The 23,324-nt window shown below is 24.7% G+C and overlaps 2 protein-coding genes across 7 annotated transcripts; one reads left to right on the forward strand and one right to left on the reverse strand.

The window, feature by feature from the left end:
- Positions 1-634: 634 nt before the first annotated feature.
- Positions 635-14,722, reverse strand: LOC145834029 (uncharacterized). 6 transcript variants are annotated; one of them, XM_082941339.1, is made up of 16 exons: positions 14,656-14,722; positions 12,900-13,016; positions 12,526-12,729; positions 11,549-11,722; positions 11,050-11,274; positions 9,742-9,978; positions 9,487-9,615; positions 8,966-9,073; positions 8,633-8,787; positions 7,405-7,519; positions 7,152-7,310; positions 6,281-6,442; positions 5,612-5,773; positions 1,595-1,633; positions 1,485-1,529; positions 635-1,069 (listed from the first exon to the last, which is right to left on the reverse strand). In XM_082941339.1, exons 1-16 carry the CDS (start codon positions 14,674-14,676, stop codon positions 989-991), a joined length of 2,133 nt encoding a protein of 710 aa, XP_082797465.1. In that variant the 5' UTR covers positions 14,677-14,722; the 3' UTR covers positions 635-988. The 6 variants fall into 6 exon arrangements, with proteins under 6 accessions (XP_082797465.1, XP_082797468.1, XP_082797466.1 ...); XM_082941342.1 differs by having other exon boundaries at positions 1,485-1,533; XM_082941340.1 differs by having other exon boundaries at positions 636-1,069; positions 12,909-13,016.
- Positions 14,723-17,965: 3,243 nt separating this feature from the next.
- On the forward strand, positions 17,966-19,328 carry LOC145835007 (uncharacterized). The gene is made up of 5 exons (XM_082942537.1): positions 17,966-18,034; positions 18,138-18,166; positions 18,242-18,434; positions 18,786-18,860; positions 19,158-19,328. Exons 1-5 carry the CDS (start codon positions 17,979-17,981, stop codon positions 19,285-19,287), a joined length of 483 nt encoding a protein of 160 aa, XP_082798663.1. The 5' UTR covers positions 17,966-17,978; the 3' UTR covers positions 19,288-19,328.
- The last annotated feature ends 3,996 nt before the right edge of the window (positions 19,329-23,324 follow it).

Below are 23,324 nucleotides of genomic sequence, written 5' to 3' on the forward strand. Positions count from 1 at the left end.
TGATTTTCAAATTAAGAACTTTCATTATTTTAATTCAGATATACATTAAAAAAATAAGAAATCTCAATCAATAAAGTTCTTTATTAAATTTAAGCTTACACTTATAAAATTCAATATAACTACTATTGTTTTAAATGTTGTTTTTATTAAACTTCTACTTTTTAAGTATCAGTCTTAGTGTTTTACAAATGTTTTTTTTAATTCAATAGTTAGCTAGCTACTTGATACTATTCAAGTTTTAGTTAAGTATACTAAAACAAATGTTTATCTTGTTTAAAGTACTTTAAGTGTAAACAGTTTTTTTATGATCTAACATTATTCTTTTCTGATTGTAGAAATAAGTTTATAATTTCTATGAAACTTTTTACTAAATTATTAATGTTTAGAGTTTTTATTTATGTAGTTTTGATATCTAGGTTCTTTTGTAAAAAAATATTTTTTAGACAATGTAAACCTAAATATTAGAAAGAAGTTTAAGATTAAAATTGTATTAAACACATTTTTTGTAAAAGTTGTTAGAAGGATACGTATAATTTGTTATAAAATTATTGACTATTAGAACAAAAAATAGCACACATAAAGCTAAAAACAGCAAAATTAAACAAAAAAACAAGCGTTACTTTCAGAGTGTTTATTTAAGTATATTTTTTTAAATTAAAGTTTATTTAGAATTTTTTAACTTAGCAATTAAACCTTTTTTATTTAAAAATAAACACAATGGTAATTTAATTATCGTCTTACAAATTAAGAGAAAGAACTTAATCTTTCACACAGTTGTAAGCAATTAAGTTTATTAATTACTTGTTTATTTTAAAGTGCTTTCTTTGGTTCGTAATATAGTTATATCACTTATGACATTAGTTTAATAAGACACTACTATTCAAAGTTTAGAAAAAAAGTACTTAAAAAACAGCTAAGTAAATAGAAAATAGATAAAGAGAGGTATACATTGTTCCCTTAGTGTTATTTTTTTTCATTATAACTATGATTATAGAAAAACAATTTTTACATTGTTTTTAGTTTTTTTTGTACTATCACTTTTGCTATCGTTCCTTGCTTCATCTGAATCCTGTTTATATATAAAAGTGATCAACATGAAAGTAATAACACCGATTTTGTTGAAACAGCAATCAAAATTATTTAAAGTAATTTACTAATTATTTAAAAATCAGTCGAAGTTAGCAGAAGTATAAAACTAATAGATTTTTTTTTGATAAAATGTTTGAAATTTAAAAAAATGAAGTCAATAAACTGATATTGAAAGTTAGATATCTTTACAACAAAACTTCGAGCATAGTTACAAAACATAGTTTCGAAACCCACAACTTACTATAATAATTGGTATATATTTTTTAGATAAAAGAATAGTATTTTAGTTTTGAAAAGTTTTGAAGTTTATTAAAATAAAAATAAGTTTGTTGAACCTACGCTATACTATTTTCGTAGCACTTAGAAAGTATTTTTTTAACCTACTTCTAACTCACCAAAGCAACTGTGAGATGACTTTCTTTGCTTTTTACTTGTTGATGCTGTCTGTTGACATATTATATTAGTTATAACAATCTTTGTACAACATAAATTTAAAATAACTAACGGAGCGAAATTGGAGTGGAGCAAAAGGTGCTATTGAGTTCTAAAAATATAAATTAAGCTTTTAAATCAAAGTGTTTTTTATTTTTATTTTGTTGACAAACTCTAAATTTTATCTGAATTTTTAGTTAGTGAAAAAAAAAGTTTAACTTTTTTACATAAACATCTTTCAAAACTGTGATTAAGTTAGAATTCTATTTATAACTTATAAGTAAGACATTAAGATAGACAAAATTTAGTTTTGTTATATAGTAAGCTAAAAAGTATAGTATTATACACATAATGGTAAATAGAAAAAAAATTACTTGTAAAAATATAAGATAACTTTATTTAGTGTATAGAGATCATTAAGGATATTAACTAGCATTTACAACAACAAATAGTGAAGCTTATGACGCTATAATGACGCATAATGCATACAGGTAATTAATCTAATTAAACTGTACAACATGTATTATTTCAGTGTTTTAAAGAAACATTCGTTACCTAAACATTGTTATTCATGTTTAAAAAAGTTATTTAATATTGTGTTACATTTAACAAAAAAGACTAAATTTAATAAGCCTAATTAAAGTGTTGTACAAATGAAAATTTTAAAATTCTGTGAAAAAAGTTTTGATTAAAAATTAGATTTTTTTGTATTTTTGTCTTTTTAACTGTTTTTATGAAAAAATTTGATCAACAAGCTAATAAGAAATTAAATATCGTTTATCTAATTTAAATATCTTTAGTGAATCAATTCCACTAAACTTTGTACATTTGAAACGGTCAATTTATTTTAAAAAGGTACTGCTATTGTAAACTTAAACTAGAAAGAAGTTCTTTTATAAGTAGTTCTTATCGTTTTTTAACAACTTCAAGTTAAAATGAACAATTGTACTTACCCTTGGTCAACTGTTTTCAAAACAGTATTAATTGATTGCAAAAAATAATTGTATATTTATTTACAAAAATGTAAGTTTAAACTATTGTTTTTTTATTTTGCATAATAAGTTATTTTGAAAAAAGTTTTACACAAAAAGCAATTTTTTTACAATGTTTAAAATGTTTTATTACCACTAAAAACTCCACGCAATGTCGTATTTGTTAGTAAAAAACACTACATTGCATTTCTAATTTACTCATAAATGACATCTAAAAAACAATGAACATTTGAAAACAATAGTTTTGTTTATGATACTTGTAGGAACAAACAATCAACCAATCTTTGATTGAAATTAGTTCAAACAGAAAAAAAATCTTCAGCAACACTTAAAACAATGATAAATAGCAAGCCTGAACACAATATCTTTACTGAAACAAAATTGTCAAAACTTATCGAGAAACTAAAAATGAAAATTGAAAAAGCGAGTTTGGACGGAATTAAAACCAAATCAATACCAGTTTAACTAAAAATTAAGTAAAAAATCTGCATGTCATATTGAACAAAAGCTTTATTTATCTTAGAACAAATAAGACCATTAAAAAAAATAAAGTAATCCCATGGGCTAATGGGGAACCAGACAAATACCATATATAAGGTTGAAAAACCTAAAGCATGAAACATTTTTTAAAGTTTTTTTCTCTTATCTTAACTTTAGTAAGTTTACTATTTTTAAAAAGAACTTAGTCTTGTTTACTAAACTAAAATTTTTATATTTAAAGCTTATGTGCTTTCAATAGAAGATGTATATTTATTTTTATTATGAACTTAAAATTATAATATAAGTTATAAAAATAACTATAAACTAATTTACCGATTGAATAACAATGTTTTAGTTTACAATCCGAAGTAAGCAATATAATGAGATTTATTTAGTTAACATGGACGTCAATCCCTTTCCGAAACTTAAGTATAAGTGAAACCCAGCTTTACTTTTTTTTTCTGTATGGCAAACTTTTCTAGTTTTTATTTAAACTGAACTAAGTGCCAAAGGCACTCTAAACAAGTTAAAGAACTTTAAAGTAGACTTTTAGAAATGTAGAAAAACTAATAGCTCTTTTTTTATGAAACTCAATAACTTATAACGGTTTTTATTTTAGTTATGAAAAACAATTTGAAACAAATTAATATAAAACTATGTAAATTTTATTTCACTTTTAACAAGTAACTACTTAATTTTAATTAAAATAAAATTATAATGTTTAAGTCTTCTACAAGTATAATAAAAGTACATTTTTATTAAATCAATAAGTTTATAAATAACAGCTTTCTTTGAAAAAAACTTTAACTTTCAAGCATTAGTTTTTAAAATAAAACACTTGTGAAAAGTTTAAATTGAACGTATTGTTTTAAATTTAGACCATTAAAAAGTTTTTGAAACTAAATCTATAGATTGAATAAAAATTCTATTTTTTATACTTAATTTATAGTAATTGTAATCCAGTCATTTGTTATTTCTTAGTTAATAAAAACTATATAAAAACAGATGTAAAACTCAAGATGAACCATGCATTTATTGAGTACAAAGTAAAACAAAACACAATAATTTTAATATAAACGGATTTAAAATGCAACTTTAACTCACTATTAAAAACACATCTTAACGATAAAAAAAAATTGTGTTTAAACTTTTCAAGTAGTTATTATTTTATCATTCTAAAAAAAAATTTTTTTTAATACTTAGAAAAAAATTACTGTTTTGGTTGTTAGGAGTCGTATGAGATTAAAACATAAACCATCAGTTTTTATTGGAACACTCTGAAAAAGTAATTTTGTAGTCTGAAAATTTGAGTGCTCGCCTTTAAAGTTTAGAGGGCGAGTAAATTAGATTTCTAAGTCTGCGGAGCAAAAAATTCATCTTAATTGAATTTTTAGAACAATTTTTAGAACAAGTTAATTTGTTAGGAACTTCATAGGAAGTATGCAAAAACAGCGCCGACAATGCAAACAAATAAGAGTTTTTCGCACTTGGATTTTCTTGCATTTGCCCAGCGAACTAGTCTTTTTGCTTTCCTAGATTCAAACCAAACAAGTTCCTATGCGATGATAAAAATTCACATTGATGATTTTGCCTAAACATTTTTTAGCTTATGTTTAAAAGTAAAAGCTTAAAAACAGTTTTAAAATGTTAGATTGTTGTTAAAATCTAGAAACAATACTCTTGCTAAACTTTGTAAGCTTAACTATTTTTTAATGATGAAAAAAGAATAAAGTAAATCATGCTTGAAAAGAGTTTAAAAGGTATTATAATACTTTAAATTTAGAAAATCTTAAACAAAAAAAGTTATACAATTTAAGAAGTTACTTAAGGTTTAACTGAAATTTTACTAAAATTAAGGTTTAACATCGTTTTTTTTTTAAAGAGCAAAAAAAAACTCTTTTACACTCAAAGCTTTCATGCATGATTCACATCACTTCAAACTAAACTATTTGTTTTAAATCATAAAACAATTATACGACTTAAGGTAGTATGATAGTTATTGTATGTATTGTAAACAATACTATTTAGTAAACTATTTTTAATGAGTGATTTTAAGGAAATTTAAACTCTATGTACAACTTCTAGTTTAATTAGTCTTCTTTGTTACTATATATAAACTGTTTTATATGTAACTTGTTTTAGACTGTAACGTAATTAGAAAAGGTAAGTTTAGAGACTATTTGAAAGCAGTATTGTCTATTCTCAAATCTCAGTAGTTATTTGAAACTTCATTCAAAGTTGAAAGTTTTAAATTTTTTAGGGTATTACTTAAACCTATGATAGTTCTTTATAGATCAAGAAAAAAAAAAAAGCTTAAAGCCTGCAGTTAAACGTTTTTTTTTTTTTGGTTAACAATTTTAAATGAATGGAAATAAAGGACTGAAACGTTCAAACTATGACTAATATTTTATATCTGAAAGATGATTTTTTTTATATAAAAAACATGTTGTTACATTTACATGAATCAGCCCAACAATAGCATTTTTTTACTTGATTTATTTAAAGTGCACTTTATTTATAAGCTCAAATACATTTTTTTTACAATTTTCCAATCTACTTAATATTTTTTTGTCTGTGTTATGTTCTTTTTTACAAATTAAACATACACTTAAACTAACTTTTAGTTGTTGAATTTCAGCCTGCAGTTTTGAGATTTTTTCTTGGTAATTTGTCTTATCGGTAGTTGAGTTATCTCGCATCAAACTATTAGCTCGTTTTAGAGATTCTACTTCATTTTTTAGTTGTTGGTTGTAGTTAAACATTTCTGACTTTTCTGGCTCCTTTTTTTAATCAAAAAATTAAAAAGTTTAAAAAAATGCTTTATGTTGAAAAACTAAGGTTTTGAATAAACTCTACTAGTTTTTTGAAATAAATATTTTTTTAATTTTTGACTAAAATACAGCAAATGTATTTTTTTTATAGTTGTCAGTTATTTCATTAAAAATATGATTTTTAATAACTTTTTTCTAGTTTCTATAATGATACTGTTATTTTATTTTAAGAATCAACTTTATCTAAAAATATGTCTTAACTGAGATCTCTTTACTTGTTTTTACAAAATTTGTAGAAATTTTAAATCATGTATTAACTAATAGGAGGTTTTTGAAATAAATTTTTCAGAAAACTTTAATTATTTCTAATGTTAGATAACCTATTTTAACAGTTTAACTAAAATAAAAAGCTATAAAATTAAACCTAAGATCTAATAAAAATCATATCTAGCCATTTTGTTTCTATTTTACCCCAAAAAACTAAATTATTATTCAATATCAATATATTTAAGAAACCTTTTTAAGTCTTTCTTTTAGGTCTTCAATTTCACTTTTCATTTTTTCGCTATTCAATCTCCATTTTTTTATATCTTCTTGTAGTGTTTGTTTTTCGTTTGTGTTTTTGTCCATTTCTGAGTTTAAATGGTCGTTTTCATTCCTTAAATCCGAATGAAACCTCTTTAAAATATAGGACAATTTTTTTGAAAGTTCTTTAAATACACAAATTGTAATTATATGTATGCTTACTATAGTTTCCACTGTAAGTTTTAAGTTAATAAGCTTCAAAAGCTTGTTACTAGTTTATTTCATGATTACATAATAAACTGTAGATCTGCTTTAGAAGTGAGAAATTAAAATTTTTAATATATACTAATATGTGTATAGTCTTTTGATCAACTTATACTTTTAGCGTACAAGTGTAAAACATAAATTATGCTACTAAAACTTAAGAAACCAGTTATTAGATATCATTAGTTATTTTTTATATTTTTACTTTTTAGCCAGTATTTATTTCGGCCATTATCAACAAAGTCGAGTGTCTCGGGTGCTGTTATTGTTAATCGTGCGGTGAAGTTTATTGTTTATTATTTATGACTTTGTTCATAAAAGGTTAGTTGCTTAAATATATAACAAAATATTTACTGTTTAAGTTTTATAGCTGAAAGCTGTTAGCAATTTCGAGTTGTTTGAAATACTAAACTGTAATTAGGTTTCCAAAAAAACTAATGTTTTTCGATCAATATAGGTTGTAAACATTGTAAGTGTCAATATTGTTCTAAATACTCGTGTTTGACTGTAAAATGAATAACTTTAAAATGAAAAAATTTGAAAATATAAAAATGGTTAACTATTTTCTTTCTTTTTTAAATATGATAGATTTTCAAACCTTAAGATCATTGATTTCAAAACCCATTTGTCTAATTGTGGCTTCGAATTTCTTTTTCTCCTGTTTATGTTGCTCGTCTTTCTCTACAATGGATTGAGTTTGAACTTTTTCAACTTCAACTCTCATTTTATCTTCAACTAGCTTGTTAGACTTAAGTTCCTATCAATTAAATATCAAGTTATAATAATCTATAATTTCATTTTAGTCGTTACAAAAATGGTTTTAATTCATTTCAAGAATCAGTAAAACCTACTTTTAATTCATTCTGTAGGTTTTTAAGCTGTTTTTCACATGCTAATTTTTCATCTGTATCTGTTTTAGATTTCTGCTTGAGTTTTTCGTGCTTCTTATTTAGTTCGTCCGACAAACTGTTTATAATAAGACTTTGATAGGTTCTATACGCTTTTTATAAGTATTATAGTTTGTAAATAAATAAGATACACTACTTCTGGTCAACATTAAACAAGACTTAACTAAAAAAAATACTTCTAAGACAAATTTTAGAAAATAAAACGTTACAAATATATCATAAAAATTTTTTTTTTAAATCTATTTAATCGTTTTGAGTGTCTTAAAATGGTGTGTGACCAAAAATTTTTTCAATTTGTTTTATAATTTTTTATTTAGTTAATTTTATATCTATATTTACTTTTGGTTAACTAAAAGTTAGATATTAATGAAGCAGGTATAACTACACATGATTTAACACACTCGCTATACCCAAAAACTTTTATCCTTGCTAAGGTTAGAGTTTGAAAATGATTTTTCTTTACTAAAAAACATTGACTAATTTTATAAACTTTTCCAAATTAAATTTATAGTAAAAGAGAAAAACTTGAGCACGAAAAAATAAGAGTTATTTTTATTAATATATTAAAGCATTATTCTGATTGCCCTCCTAATTAAGATGATAACACAAGAACAATTTTTTTTATAAAATATTTTAGTTTTAAGTTAAGATAATGATTATTTTTTAATAGAAAAATACTCAGATATGAACATTATAATACTTCGGTCACTAAAGTCAGAATAAACTTTAGTAAACTTTATTCAATTTTTTTTTTTTTTCATTTTATTGATAAAACATTATCTTTTATTGTTTAGCTGAATATAATAAAAACTGTGTTAAAAACATTTTGAAAAAGTATAAGTTTTAGAAATAATGTAACAACTTTGCTCTTTGTTTTTAAACTGTATTTTAGTTTTCGTTAATTTTTGTGTGTTGACGGTTAATATTTTTATTTTATTAAGTAGTTGTGGATTAAGCTGTTTTTGCACTAATTTTGTATATATTGTTTATAAATTGTAGTTTCTCATTGCTGCTATTAGTCTAAAAAAAAAGATTGAACTACTGTAATTCTGTAACTCTTGTATATAATTCTATTAAAAGTAACTTAGCTCTTTATATATAAAAGTAATAATCCTTTAAGACAGGCCTTTAGGGTTACAATAACAGAAAAAAGTCATTATTTTTAACTGACACTTTTAACTTTTTGTTTTCATCTTGAAGATGCATGAGCTTTTTGTTAGACGATTGTAGTTGTGACGTCATCTGTTGCTTGTCCATCGTTGCCATAGTAATTTGCTGACGAAGTTGCAAAAGCTCGCGTTTGTTTGACTCTAGCTGTTCTGTGCTCTACAAATTTTTATATATCATTTTTAGTTTTAACTTCTACAGTTAGTTTTACTAGCAGTATTAGAAAAAAAACGTATAAAATTTAAAACATAACATGTTTTTATAAAAACTTATTAGTAAACAAATTTAAACATTAAATTATTCAAAATATATATTAAAATTTTTGACTTAAATTTACCATTTGCATGCTCGAGCTTTCAGCTAGCTTTAGTTTTTCTGTTACTTCGTTTAATCGGTCCTTCAAAAGCTGGCATTCGGATTTTGAGTTGTCAAAACTTTCTTGGGCCTGAAAAAAACATCTTTATTCTGTTGTTATTTTGATGAGATTTTAACTATTATAGTTTCTAAAAAAATAGTTCTATTTTTGTTACTTAACAGTATACAATTATTTATAACTGTACTTGAATATTTTTGTGTTTTTTACTAAAAGCTTTTTTAAATTCTTTTTTTACTTTAAAACTATCCTTTACAACAATAAAAGTTTTATAAAAGTCAGACAAATAAGTTATTTCATGTGTACTTCAATTTTAAGTTGATCTTTAAGGCAGATCTTCATTAACTTTAAGAAAATGTCTCACAGTTATATTTAAGATGTTGGTGAATCTAAACCGTTATTGTTAACAAAATACTTTCTTTATAACTCGAAGATGGTTTGAAACAATTTAAAAAAATTAAAATTAACCGAACAATTTGCTTTACCTTAAGAAATTCTACTTTTATAGTATCAAGTTGGTCCAACAAGACTTCTTTTACTGATTGTTCTTCATTCATTTGGTTTATAAGTCTGCTGTTTTCTTCATTCAAATTTATTTTTTCTGTTTCAATTACCTGAATAGAAAAAAAAGTCTTCGTTGTTTTAAAGAAGGAGTTTTCTGAAAACTTTCTATATTAAACAATGTTTAATACAAAAAACTAAATTAAGAAAATATTATACAAGTACAAATATTTTTGTACCTTTAAGTTAGACAGCAGCTCGTCAATTTTTTCATTGCAATCCCCAATGTCCATGCTTTGTGTAATATTTTGTTTGTCACTTTCAAATTGTTTTACATCTTGCTCAAGTTTTACTATTGTGCATTTCATGCTTTCCATTTCATTGTCGCAAATAGATTTCAAATTATTGGCTTCTTCAAGATCGCCTCGAAGTTTTTCATTTTCAGCTTTTAATTCATCACGCTGCTTTTCCGACATCTTTAAGTAACGATTAACTGTCTTTACCTTATTCTTATCATTAAGTATGAGGTAGAATTAAAATATAGTTCTAAATTAATTAACTACATGCATAAAACCTAAACATACTTTTAGAATATATGAATGTATTCATTTTAAGTGGTTTTAGTTAGATTTTTAAGATTCTATTTAAGTCATCAGTATATTCATAAAACAATAAAAGAAAAAAAATTTAACAAGTAAATGGTCTTTAAAAAAATACAATTAAAAGTTTGTTCGGTTAGTAATTTTTAAAGTAGCATAAATTGTATTTTTTACACAGATTCCCATTTAAAATGTTTCATATGTGTTTTAAAGATGCACTACAATTCAAACTTTGATATTTGAATTTCTGACAGTTCAAGTTCTTATAACTCTGAGTTCGGTATTTTCTATACTATTATATCTTTTTAAATAAATAAGTTTTCCCTTTTTATTTTTATTTTGTAACCTTAACAATTAGGTCTAAATGTTTTATGTTTATTCTTTTAATTTAAAACATTTTTGAGACATGGAAAATATAATTTTTTAAATTTACCAAAAAAGGCTAGTTTTAGTAGTTGTGATTTTTTTTTTATAAATATATTTTCAAATATTTTTTTACCATCATAATCTTATTAGTCAGGCCCACATGCGCATTTTCTATTTTTTTTCATATTTACACTATTTTTTGAGACAAAACCACTGAATTTTTACAAGAATTTGAGTTGTCTGAATTCGAACTGTCATGTAACTGTTCTATAAAAATTGAAACAAGTGTCTAAAACTGAAAATTAATTTAAACTATCGTAATTTATTAAGAGTTGTATAAGCAATAAAAGATACGAGTACTTTAATGTCTGCTAGTTAAATACTTTTACAAACTTTGGACTTTTAGAACTTTTAATTTTAGTGCTAAGATAAACTAAATATGTGAGTTATGTAAAATATAGAACCAGTTAAGTTTATCTCATTCAAAAACTGTACTTCTCAGTTTTTGTTTTCACGAATATTTTACCCTCAGTATAAAGTAAATGAATGAAAAAGAATTATTGTTTATTGTGCTATAAGTACCTTTAAATTACTGGCAATCTTTTGAAACTTTGACTTAAGTTCGTCTTGTCCAAAATCTTCTTTAGTTGACTTTGTTAAATTTTCCTTAGTATCACTTTTGACTGAAATGTCGTTTGTAGTACTTTTGTTTTCTGCAATCTTCTTTTCTTTTTCATTGTTGCACTTTTCCAGCTCCTTCTGAAAATCTTCAGCGCATGTTTTTAGCCGTTGACACTCTTCTTTAACCTTAATAAATTAGTAGGTTAAAAAAAAAATTCTAGTGTATATCCAAAAAGTTTGGACTCTGAAAAATAATGTGATATAATGAAAATGCTTTATCTTAAAAAATCTTTAATCTGTTTTCTAATGAAATTTCGTTTGAAAATACTCAATAAGACTCTATTCTATCGATGGCCGAAAGGTCAAGAAGTGATCATTGTTTTTTTAATTACTTACAACTATGCAAGTTGCAGCAGTTGTTAAATCGTAATTAATACACATTACTTAATTAATTAGCTACTTCTGCATATTCTCTTTCGAAGTTGTTCAGTTTTTCGTACAACTGCTTTTTTTCATTTGTTTCCTTTTCGACTTGACGAACCAGTTCTACCTGTTGACTTTTTAGTTCATCGAACTTTTTCTTGTTTTTTTCTATTTCACTTTTAAGTTTTTCTTGATAATTTTTCGAAGCTTGCTGTGTTTATATGCAATTAATTTGTGATGAATAAATATTTTTTTTTATATATTAAAACGGTTTAAAACAAAAGGCATTTTATAACAACAATTAAAATATTGCTAACAAAAAAACTTAGTTTTTTAGTAGAAAGAGTAGTTATAATATTAATCTACTGTAGTAATCGAAAGTAAATTCTTTATTTGAAATAGACTCACTCTAGACTAGGGTTTCCCAAACTTTTTTGCAAATGGCCCCTTTAAAGAAAATAAAAAAGCCATGGCCCCCTTCAACAAGTTTACTCATAAACTACCATAAAAAAAACCTAAGACCTTTTTTTTTCTTCTTGCTCTTCATCTACTACTCAAGAATATCTAGTGTAAGTTTCAAATTATGACCTCATGGCCCCCCTGTGGCTCATTTACTGCTCATTCCCCCCTCTTACCCCTTTGCTGCTCGTGGCCCCCTGAGTATCTGTCTTGGCCCACTTTGGGAAACCCTGCTCTAGAGTCTAGAGTAACAAATTTTTATTTTTAGTTATAAGTAGAAAGTTTGAAAAATATATTTAGACTTGACATTTGATCTTTTTTTTTATTTTATTTTGTTATTGTAATTGCATTGAACTTTTATTTATAACAAGCTAAATAATGAAAATAAGTAATAAGATTAACAAAAATAGGCTGTTTTTTATTATTCAATTTTTAAGTTTGATAGACTTATAAATAATAGAAATTTAAAAATTATGTTTATGAGCTGATTAGTGTGATTTTTTTAAACTGACAATATTATTTTGTAAAGCATTGTTACAGTGTTATTAAACAAACGTTTAAATCAGTTTTGTCCTCTTTTTCTGTTTTTAGTAAACTTTTAAACTTCAAACTTTCTTCTTTGAACTGATCGTTTTCTTTTTTTAACGTATCTAGTTCTTCTTGCAACTTGCTTATTTTTTCTCTTTGTCTTTCGTTTTTACCTTTCATGCTCTTTTTTTTATTTTTCTTCTTTTTTTTAGAAACAGTAACCGGTTGGACCTTTTTTTAAAACAAAAATTGGTAATGATGAACAAAAATAACATCTATTAAATATCTAAAGAAATAGTATATTGTAAAGTTCTATAAAATAATTTTGTATGCTAAAAACAAAAGTTTTATTCAACTTAAACCAGCAAATAGCAATTTTTTGTATTTTTATATAAACAAACTTTATTAACTTCATCTTGTGTTTCAGTAAGAAATACTGAAGTGTTTTCTTTGCTGACTTCTATGTTGCTTATTGAATCATGTCTAAAGTTAACTATTGATGGTTCTTTTGAAATTTTCTAAAATAACAATTAGTGTATTTTTGTAAGTTGTAAAATAACTTGATTATTGGTAACATGGTATTCAATATAAGTACTTACACATCTGTTTAACAAAGGGTTTGCAAATCGTTATTTTACAAGTTTAGCTAATCAGGCTAACCAACTAAAAAAAGCTACATTTTGTACGCTTTACCTTAAATATCTTTGTAAAAAATTTCAACTAAGTTGTATATTACTAGTTGTAATTTTGAGCAACATATCGAAAACTAAACGTTTGTTTTTTAACAAAACTTCTAAATTTAAAAATTGGTTTTAATAATAAAACCATAAACTGACTTCAGTAACTTTGAAAAAAATAGTTCTTAGCACACCAAAATTTTCTTTGTACTAAGTTTTACGACTATGCCTCAATACATTTATAAAAGAAACCATCGGCGAATGCCTGCATAGCCTTAGCCTGGAATTTCGTACGCCGTGAGACAAGCTTAACATAAAGGTCATACGAATTCGATCATCAGATCACAATTCTTCGGTAGACTGAGACCGGGGTTTTGTTCTTTTATTTAAATACGTCAGTAAGCTGCAATCAAAAAGTATAAACCGACTGCAAGGTTTTTGGTTGCAGCTGACTGACGGAATTATAATAAGGACAAAACCCGGGTCTCAGTCTACCGGAGGCTTGTGGTCTGATGATCGTATTGGTGATATTTTTTTTTGTCAAAACGTTTGTAATTTATTTTTGCTAAGATATATTAAAACTAATTTCGATTGTCAAGATTGTAAAAGCTCAGCCAATCTACATATATCGTTGTTATAGCATTTTATTAGAAATCATAAGACATTCAATTAACTTTATACCAAAATTTAAAAAAAAGCAGCAATACTTTGTACAAAAGTTCAAATAATATAAACTGTTTGTAAAAATCTGAAAGCAACTGAAAAATAAAAAGACTAATAAATAGTGTTTTGATCATATATTTTAAAGTAGCTGAAAATTTTGTTAATTTTGTGTATTATGCATCAAAACACCACATCTACTATCAAAACTTTTGATGCGAATAATATTCTACAGTACTTTTTTTCGAGTTAACTTACGTCTTAAACTTTTTAATTAATTTAAACTAAAAAACAAACTCTAGTAAAAATATTTCTATCTCTATTTGATACTAACTAAACAATTTTAAGTGATAAAAAGTAGGTTTAATGAAAGAACTTATATGTTCAAATTAGTTGTACAAAAAAGTACTTTAAAAGGTTAGCCGTACAGTAAGAGCGTTTTTACATAGAAATTTTAGTATAACTTCTATAGCTAATGAAAAAGGTTTTAAAAGGACCACTATACAGTTTGTTGACTATTAAAACATAGTAGGTACGATTGTTTATTTATATTATATAAGTATATAATGCTCAATTTAAAAGTTTACACTTATTAAACTCGTAACTTCACCCTTTTTATTGAAATGTAGCTATTCGAGGTACAATCTTATTATTATTTACATTAAACAAAACAAAAGTTGCTTAAACTCACACAATAATCTTTAAATTTTATAATGTTTTTGAGCTTACTAATTTTAAATATAATATATTTTTAAACTTTAATATAGAGTAAATAAAGTATTTTTTAATAGACTAAAGTTAAACAAACTAAAAAACGAACCTCTTTTGAAATTTCATCCATAGTTTTTTCTATTTATATTAAAAGATCTACTAACATTGAAAAAACTATAAAAAAAAATATTTAGTTATTATCAAATATTATTTTTCTCTTACTCTTACACTTACTACATGTTAAAACTTAGGATAACTTAGCTATTTTCTCAGAACTACTTGAAAAACTTTAGTTTTATCTAAAATGTTGTTTTATAAGTTAATTTTTTTTCTCAAAAAATCTTCCTAACTACAGAAAATAATTTTTTTTTCCTATAATTTTTTGCTTAATAACGTTTACCCTTAAATCATTCTGCTGGTTTGCTCTTCAATTAACAGTCAGTCTGCAAGTATGAAAACAGCTGTAGCCGGTTTCTCCTAACTAATGACTTCAATTGCTTTTGTTGTGAATTTATATAATACACCCGGTCTGCTTACAGTTTATAAATTATTGAAAAAATAACGTTATATATAAAACAGTTTAAACAACTTATTTAAATTTTTATAAAAAACAAAACAAAAACTTTAGAAACATTTGAATAATTAGTTAGACGTAACAGTTAAGAAAAGAATTTCTTTAAAAAAAATCATTTTGAAACAATTTTTATTTATTTATAAGGTAAAACTGCACATATACTTCAACTAACTTTTACAAGTTTTATTTTTTTACAAAACTAAAAGTTAAAGTGTACTTGTGATAGCTTAATAATACTTTACTAATAGTACTTAAAATTATAGATAGTACTATGAAAAATTTCGTTGTTAAATAACAGACTGAAGGTTTGTTTAGAATTTAGATGGACACTTTTTTAATAAAAATTTGATCACAGTAAGTTCAGGTATAATAATTGTATTCAGTTTTTATGTTTCTTAAATTAGTTGAAGATTATGTCCTAATCAACAAAAAAATTAAAAGCAAGGTAAAAGAAATGTGTAAAATCTAATCATTTCTTACCAACTATTAAAAATATATACAGTTGTTTTATCCTATATTTAAAGCTATATTGTTATTATTTTTTATAATCAAATTACTAATAAGGTATAAAACTGTTTTTTCAGATAAAATAGTATCTGTTCTAGACCAGTGTTTCCAAAACTCATTTTCATAATCGCCCATTTGGCAGAAGTTTTGAAAATAATCGACCCCTTTGTTATATATCGTCCCTTTAACTTTGTATTTACTTTTTCACCCTTCTACTACTTATTAGCCCCTGTTAATCTTTAATTCTAAGATTACCCCATAAAAATATTAAACTAACTTTAGTTCATTTAAAAGTTTTTTATAATTATGTTTGTTTAATGCGTATTAATTTTAGATCCTAATTTTTTTTAATATGACCAATGAGTAATAATAATTCTATGTGATTTTTTTAGAAGTGGATTAATAAAGTAATATACAAAAATTTTTCAAGTTTCATGATTCAGAAGCATAATAGATACTTTCATCTTTGTATACTTTTTATTTTTTGTCTTTGTACATTTATACAGTATTTACATGTTTGGTACAAACTAACATAGTTCAAAATTTCCAAAAAAATACTTGGATATTGCAATTAATTTACTGTGCCAAGATAAATTGAGAAATCTAAAAATATTAAAAAACGTGTAAACACTTTCTTATCTTATTTTCAAAAAGTGTTTTTTCGTAGTTCTAAAAGAGTTGAAGTCTCCTTTTTTTTAATAAAAGTTAATCATAAAGCTATTAGTGTATATAAATGAAATTTAATTATGGTGTATACAGTACATATTATTTTCCATAAGTTTTCTATTTTGTTAGGTTTTGAAAATTGAAGAAAAACTGAATTGTTGGAAAAATCTATAAGCTTTTAAATATTCGACATACAAAATGTCGACTTAATGTTTATATATTTTTAAATATCGTTGTAAAAACGGTTTATATAATAGAGGAAAAAAATCTATCATAATAGATTTAAAAAGTAAAAATAGTAACATTGTTAAACAAATTGTAAATGTTGTATAAACTACTTTAAGAAACTTAATTTTTTTATTAGTGCTTGTACTAATAAATACATACTTAATTTAGCGTATGACCTTTTTGATTCTGTTTGTAAAATAAAAAAACCTAATTTAGTTCATTTGAAAATTATAAAATTTCAAAGAAGAAGCATTGAAAGTGTATAAGGTATTAAAAAAATGCAAATATTTACTTATAAAGAGGTAAAATAATACAAAACACTTAAAAAAACGCATTTTACAGTTTTAAGTGCTTAAAAATAAGTTAAAACAATCCTGAAGAACTAAACAAACCGATAATATGTTTTACAAAATCTACTGAAGTAGCCTTTATTTGTTCACAAAAATATATTTTTTTAAGAATTTAATAATAAAATTGATCATTCAATTGTCAAAAGAAAAAGCTTCACTTTTAAAAATATAGTTAAATATTCAAAATTTGCTAAGACTTATTGATCTAAGAAAATATCTACTTAGTTGTATATTTAAATTTTATTATAATAGTTAACATTTTTATTAAATAAAAAACCATAGATAAAACATAAATAATTTTAAAATGTTAGCATTGTGTAAAACTATTAAATTTAATTAAATTTGCATAAGGATATATTTTCAATTAAATAAAACTTATATAATTTTACCATAATAAATAAATATCTGAAAATGTCTTAGATAAGTTAGAAATTTATAAAGAAAAAATATTCTTTGTTGAAGAAATTTAATTGACTATTATTAACCAAGTTTTTCCAATTTTTTTTTCTATAAAGTTTTAGGGGTTTTATTTACCTAAAAAACAGAAACAGTTATTTAAAAAAGTATCTAAATACTTACGAGTTGTAATTTCAGAAACATTAAAATTTAATGCAAATAGTAGTAATGGAATAATAGTCTTACTTTTACTTTTGTTACTTACTTATAAACATGATTTTAATATGAATAACATTAATATCTTGTATTATAAAAAAGTATTTTAGTAAAGTATCATTAATACGGTACAACTACTTACCACTCTTTTAAGTTATACAATGTATTTTATTTTAAATTTATCTTATTAGCAATAATTTGTTTTTTTTGTTGAAAGCAAACGTTTTCATAATTGTATATTAAATTTAAAGGTCTAAGATAATTAGTCTCCCTTTTTTTATCAGATTTTATTTTAAAATATTAAAATTTGTATTTTAAACAATATAAACACTTTTTATATAATTTAAAACTTTATAATTTTATTTATGTGTCGATTTAATTTTGCTTCAACTGTTTTGAATGGGTAGGAGATGCGAACGCCTACATCCGGGCAAAATTAAATTGAAAAATAATTAAAAGCGTTCATACTTATTTTCGTTGCGTCTGAGTCACACTATGAAAATTCTTCTCGCTGTTCTGTCTGTTTTTGCAGTCTCGGTTGCTGCTATCCCGTAAGTTTTAGCTTTTTCTCAAGCTCAAGTTTTAATTTATAATTTATCAAATAGTTTCTCTATGTTTCTTTTTTTGGTTGTAATTAAAATATAACTAAAACAGAAGCCGATTGTACGATGAAAGCCGAGATGGTAAGTAAATTTTAATCTACTTTTTAAATACCTGTTATTTGTTATATATATTAAATATTATTAAATATTATTTAGTCTCTCCGGCCATGTCACGTGACGACTGGATGCACAAGTGGATCCACGGCCACGTTCAACATCACGGTCATCACGTCCACAACGTCGAAACTGTCACCAAGACCATTGTGGTCACCCACGTTGTCCATGACAAGTACCACAACCTCGTCCACCAGTGCCAAACCAACACTTACAATGCCCGCAGAAAGTGCAGGTAGTCTTGTTTTAATCGCTTTTAAATGCAGTGAAATTTTGCTCTAAAAAATGTTACTTACCAAGTTTCAATAATTAAAGTATGACTAGTACGTCATCTGATATTAATAAAAAGCGTCTACGTTTATTTAAAATATATTTTAGAACGACATATAAACCAGTATTTAAAATGCTGTTTACCAATTGGATAACTAAAAATAATGTTACTAATGACTAGAAACAAAGTTTTACATACGAAGAAATGTGACAAGTTACCTAATTATGTTTAAATAACTCATTCATTAAGGACTAAAATTATAAACAATATAAAGATTACAATCATACTAATTTTGTAAACAAATGTAAAAAACAGATATCAAGCCCATTCAATCCAACAAAGAGTGCATCACGTAGAACATGTTTTACACACAGTCATCCATCAACTCAGGTTTGGAGTTTTTCATTTTAAATAAATTAAGATGAATATTTCATAAAAATTATCAAAAACATTTCATTTAGTTGTTTTTTTTTAACCGTGATTTATAGCTTTCACCTAATTTGTAAAATAGTATATCTTACAATATACTTGTAACTACCTTTTATTAATAAAATTAACGAAGGTATATGTTTAACTACTACGTTGTTTATAATTTCTAATGTTTACAAGTTTAAATTTTTACTGAAAACAAACAAAACTTCTATGCAAAGGAAGTTTTTTTGAAAACTGTACATAAAAATTGTTTAGAATGTGGAAGTACAAATTCTCAACTTGTCGTCATACCTGTTACAAGTCGTGCTCCACAATTCTCAACTACTACACTGGTCTCGTATACCATGTCGGTCACATGAAAAGAAAGCATTTTGTCAAAGGCTGATGTTAGACTTAACTGTACTATCGCATGATATGAATAAACCATTTAAACTCTACTACTTTTTTTTTAGTTTAGTTTTAGACTATATTTACTTCTTAATTAGTTATTTAGTTTATTATTATATTAACTATAGTTCATCACTATTGTTGAAAATATTTTTATTAATATTAAAAACGAAAATTACGTATTATACAGTTTAAGTAATTTTTTAGTTATCAAACAAACTGTTGAAATTCATGAGTTGAACATTAAAAAAATACTTCTAACGTACAGATCAACTTAAAAAAATTAGTTATGTTTATAACCAGTTTATATCAATTAAAATAAAAAGCTGGTATAAACTTTTTTATGATTTACTTGTACAAATTAGTACTAGATTTTTACAAAACTATTTCAAAACACAAAAAACTTTAACTTTCAAAAGCGAAACTAAACATGATTAATACTCTAAAAAGAATTTTTTTAAATGTAGGACTTTTTAAAATAGGATAGGTGTTTAATGATTATAGTTGATATTTTTTATAATCAATAAAATGAACTTAAATAACCAAAAAAAAAACTAGTACAAACAATTAAAAAAAAAAACTTTTTTAATTTAATGAATATAAAACAGATAATAGTTGTAAAATTTCACAACTTTAGTTGTAAATTCCCATTATTTAGTTTTTATCAGTATTTGTTTTTAAACTATCTCATACTTCATTGCAAAATATGTACGTTAATATATATTTAATGTAAATAAATTTAACTTCTATAAGTTATTTTTAAGTAAACAGCTAAAAGTACTGGATAAACTTCAAATTGTTCATAAAAAGTAAACATAAACAACTTTCTACAGTTATATACACTCACAGTAGAAGTTTAAATATGATTGCAATAAAACAAAACTAAAAACTCTATATGCACTATCAAGTGTAATATAAAAATATACAATCTAAGAACAATTTTAGCGTACTTTTTTGTTATGTGTTGAAAAACTTCTTTTTAATCTTATACAGTCTATCAAGAATGGTTAAATTTAAAGTATTCTTCGATACGAGTAGTTACAGAAAGTATAATATATAATTTTTTATCGTTTCTTCTATTAAATAGTATCAAAAAAGAACACCTTTCAAACACTTTGTTACTTATTCTCTTTTTTTTCTGTTTATACGCTTCTTGTAGTAGTAGAAGTATCAAACGATATTATAACTATAATTACGACTACAATTATCAGAATTAGAGAGCAAAAAAATCCAGCTAGCAGTTTCAGTCTTCGATACTTTTTGTTCCTCGAAACAGCCTTTAAAATAGTTTTAATTTTTAGGTTCCAGTTTTATATTAAAAAAAGATATTTTTTTAATAAGCTTTTTAATCAAGATTTATTAAGATGAACGAAACTTAGTTGATTTATAATATTTGTTTCTATAGTAGCAAAGTATACTACTATTAAAAAAGAAATAAATTAAAAATTTACTCATAATTAAGTTAGTTAAAGCCTTGTAACATACGATAGCTTATTTCATTGGGTTTTGTTATAAAAAGTTTATCATAGTTCTAAAAGAATGTGTTACACATGTTTGGATACTTTTACAAACGTTGCAGAGTAAACGAGTCTTTTTTGTTTTATAATTATAGTTTTATTTCGTAGACTTATGTTTTACTATTTTAGACTACTTAGTATACTTACATCAACTTTTCAAGAAAAAATCTAACCACGTGGTGACGCGTCGGAACAATTTGCATCGACACCGGCACGTCCTCCTCGCAGTATGGAGGTGGTACGGGTAGGCCGTGCCCGCCTGCCGGTGGCGAGTAGGCCGGAGGCGGTCCGCTAGGTGGCCTGGGGGTGTATGGAACAACGTCGTTCTCTGCCCCGTCATCGCTTATGTAATTTGGAGGGCTGTAGTTTGCAGGCGTGACAACGGCGTCATCGTCTGTGGTATTTTGCGCAAAGAACGTCCTACTGGTATCAATGACGTCATTGTTAGAACTAGGAGAGCCAGTTGCTTCGTGTGCAATGTCATCGCTGAAGTTTGCATTTCGGGTTCCTAGGTCATTAGCTTGTAGCGATTCAATCACGATGTTCGGCGATGAGCATGCACCTTGATCGCTGCTTGCGTGGTTGTTTTGACTTTCTTCGTTCATTTTTGTGATGTCATTCTTTTGAACAGGCGTTTGGTCAGTGTAAGTACTTTTGGTTATTGAATTTAAAAAATTTTCAATCGATCTAATAGAGTATAATAACAGTTTAATTTTCTATGATTAAGAGAATCGAGCTAAATAAATAAGCTAGTTTTAGTTAGTACATCTTGTGTATGCTCTTTAGACTTATTCAGTTTGATTTAATTTTTAAATATTAAAAAACCAGCTGCTCATTTTTTCTTATAAAAGCATTTAGTTCCTTGCTTACCTTAACTTTTAAATTTTAATCCTTTAAATTTAATTTATACTAGTTTTTAAGAAATTTACAACTAGATGTTAGATGCTTTAGTTCTAAAGATAGCTTTATTATGCTAAGTTGTATTTAAATAAAGTTTTTTGGCATTTTAATACTTTTAATTACGAGTTACAAATAGGGCTAAAAATAGCTTAAACACATTTGAAAAATAATTACAGGCTTTTTTATAGCAACGAAGTTATCTGACTATAGTTTTAGGTGTTTAGAACCTAAAAATACTATTCATTTACTTAATACCGGTCACAACAATAGTGTTACAAATTAAACTAAGAATATAAAGACTATAGATATTTAAAGAAACTTTATTGTTTTATATACAATTTTCAACTGTGGCTTTTTAATTAACTATCGATTTCTAATTAAACCTTTGATTTATGAAATAAAGAACTATACGATAATAAATAACTGCACAACAAACTATATAAAAACTAGATTTACACACAAATAGTTTAAAATGAAACACTAATATTTTAACATTTAGTTAATTCATTTATAGAGCTATTAAAAGTGTGAAATATTTTTGTAAGTAACATTATTATGCACAACGTCATACTGCAATTCACGTTGTACAAACAAAAATATGGGCATGTCATTCACTTTTCATTGTTCAAATCTTAGCTTAGCAGCGAGATAAATTCTCCTCTGTGTTCTTATTTATTAAGTTTTGTTTAGGCTACATTGTTATAGCCTGTTACCAACAATAAGATTTCTACAAATATTATAAATGTCTAGCGACCTGTATTCTAAAACTTGGTCTAACTTTTTTTAATCTAGATTATGATATTTTTATGGTAAATTATATTATTAACAAACTTTCAAAATATAAGTTTAAAACTTATATACTCTATTTTGATATAAACTTGACAAAGTATTTTTTATATACGATTAATTTAAATTGTTTATGCTATTTAAAAACATTAAACTCCTGTGTATTTATTCTTTTTAATGTTTAACTACGAGCTGTCACAAACTTATAGAGTAGTGTGTTAAACACAAACTAAACAAAAAATGCCCAACTTGTTCGAAATGAACATTTGTGCATTTGTCTTAAATGTATTATAATTTTTGGAATTTATAAAACTTATAGCTTATACTTAGACGATGTAAAGACTCATTTGGTTCTTCGATAAAAAACAAATTGAATAAAACAAAGTTCTAGTTTTATCTCATGCTGTACTCTACTAAGTTTAGTTATATAACTACAAACTTTCTAATTTATTGAGAAAACTCATAACTAACAAAATTGTATTTAATTAACTACTTAAAAATAGTTTTTAATTATTTAGCTAAATAAAGTTTAAAAGCAATGCATGAAAAAAAATCAGTAGAAGGTTTTTTAAATATTATATCGTTTGCGTTGATTTTTTTGTAATAATAAAAACAAAACTTATTTTTTATAACTAATACAACTTTTTTTAAAAACAACTAAGTTTAATCATTCTTAATCCCTTGAATATTTTTATCTAATATTCTTATAACTAATCTGGTCTCTTGGAATTTTGTAAGTTTATAAAAAATTAGTAATAGCCTTTAAGTTAATATCATTAACAGAATTTAAGTTATAGTTTCTTAGTCTATTTTAAATTACATCTACCAAAAT

Source organism: Thalia democratica, chromosome 4 (genome assembly GCF_965202585.1).
Source record: "Thalia democratica chromosome 4, ktThaDemo2.hap1.1, whole genome shotgun sequence".
Lineage (NCBI taxonomy): Eukaryota > Metazoa > Chordata > Thaliacea > Salpida > Salpidae > Thalia > Thalia democratica.

What these genes read in the sequence shown, in the direction of transcription:
- LOC145835007 (XM_082942537.1), top strand. Translation starts at nt 17,979, where the DNA reads ATGAAAATTCTTCTCGCTGTTCTGTCTGTTTTTGCAGTCTCGGTTGCT. An exon ending in GTCTCGGTTGCTGCTATCCC is followed by an intron (nt 18,035 to 18,137) that starts GTAAGTTTTAGC and finishes TAACTAAAACAG; the next exon opens with AAGCCGATTGTACGATGAAA. An exon ending in AATGCCCGCAGAAAGTGCAG is followed by an intron (nt 18,435 to 18,785) that starts GTAGTCTTGTTT and finishes TGTAAAAAACAG; the next exon opens with ATATCAAGCCCATTCAATCC.
- LOC145834029 (XM_082941339.1), bottom strand. Translation starts at nt 14,676, where the DNA reads ATGGATGAAATTTCAAAAGAG. An exon ending in CACAAGATGAAGTTAATAAA is followed by an intron (nt 12,730 to 12,899) that starts GTTTGTTTATAT and finishes TTTTAAAAAAAG; the next exon opens with GTCCAACCGGTTACTGTTTC. An exon ending in ACCTACAGAATGAATTAAAA is followed by an intron (nt 7,311 to 7,404) that starts GTAGGTTTTACT and finishes TTTAATTGATAG; the next exon opens with GAACTTAAGTCTAACAAGCT.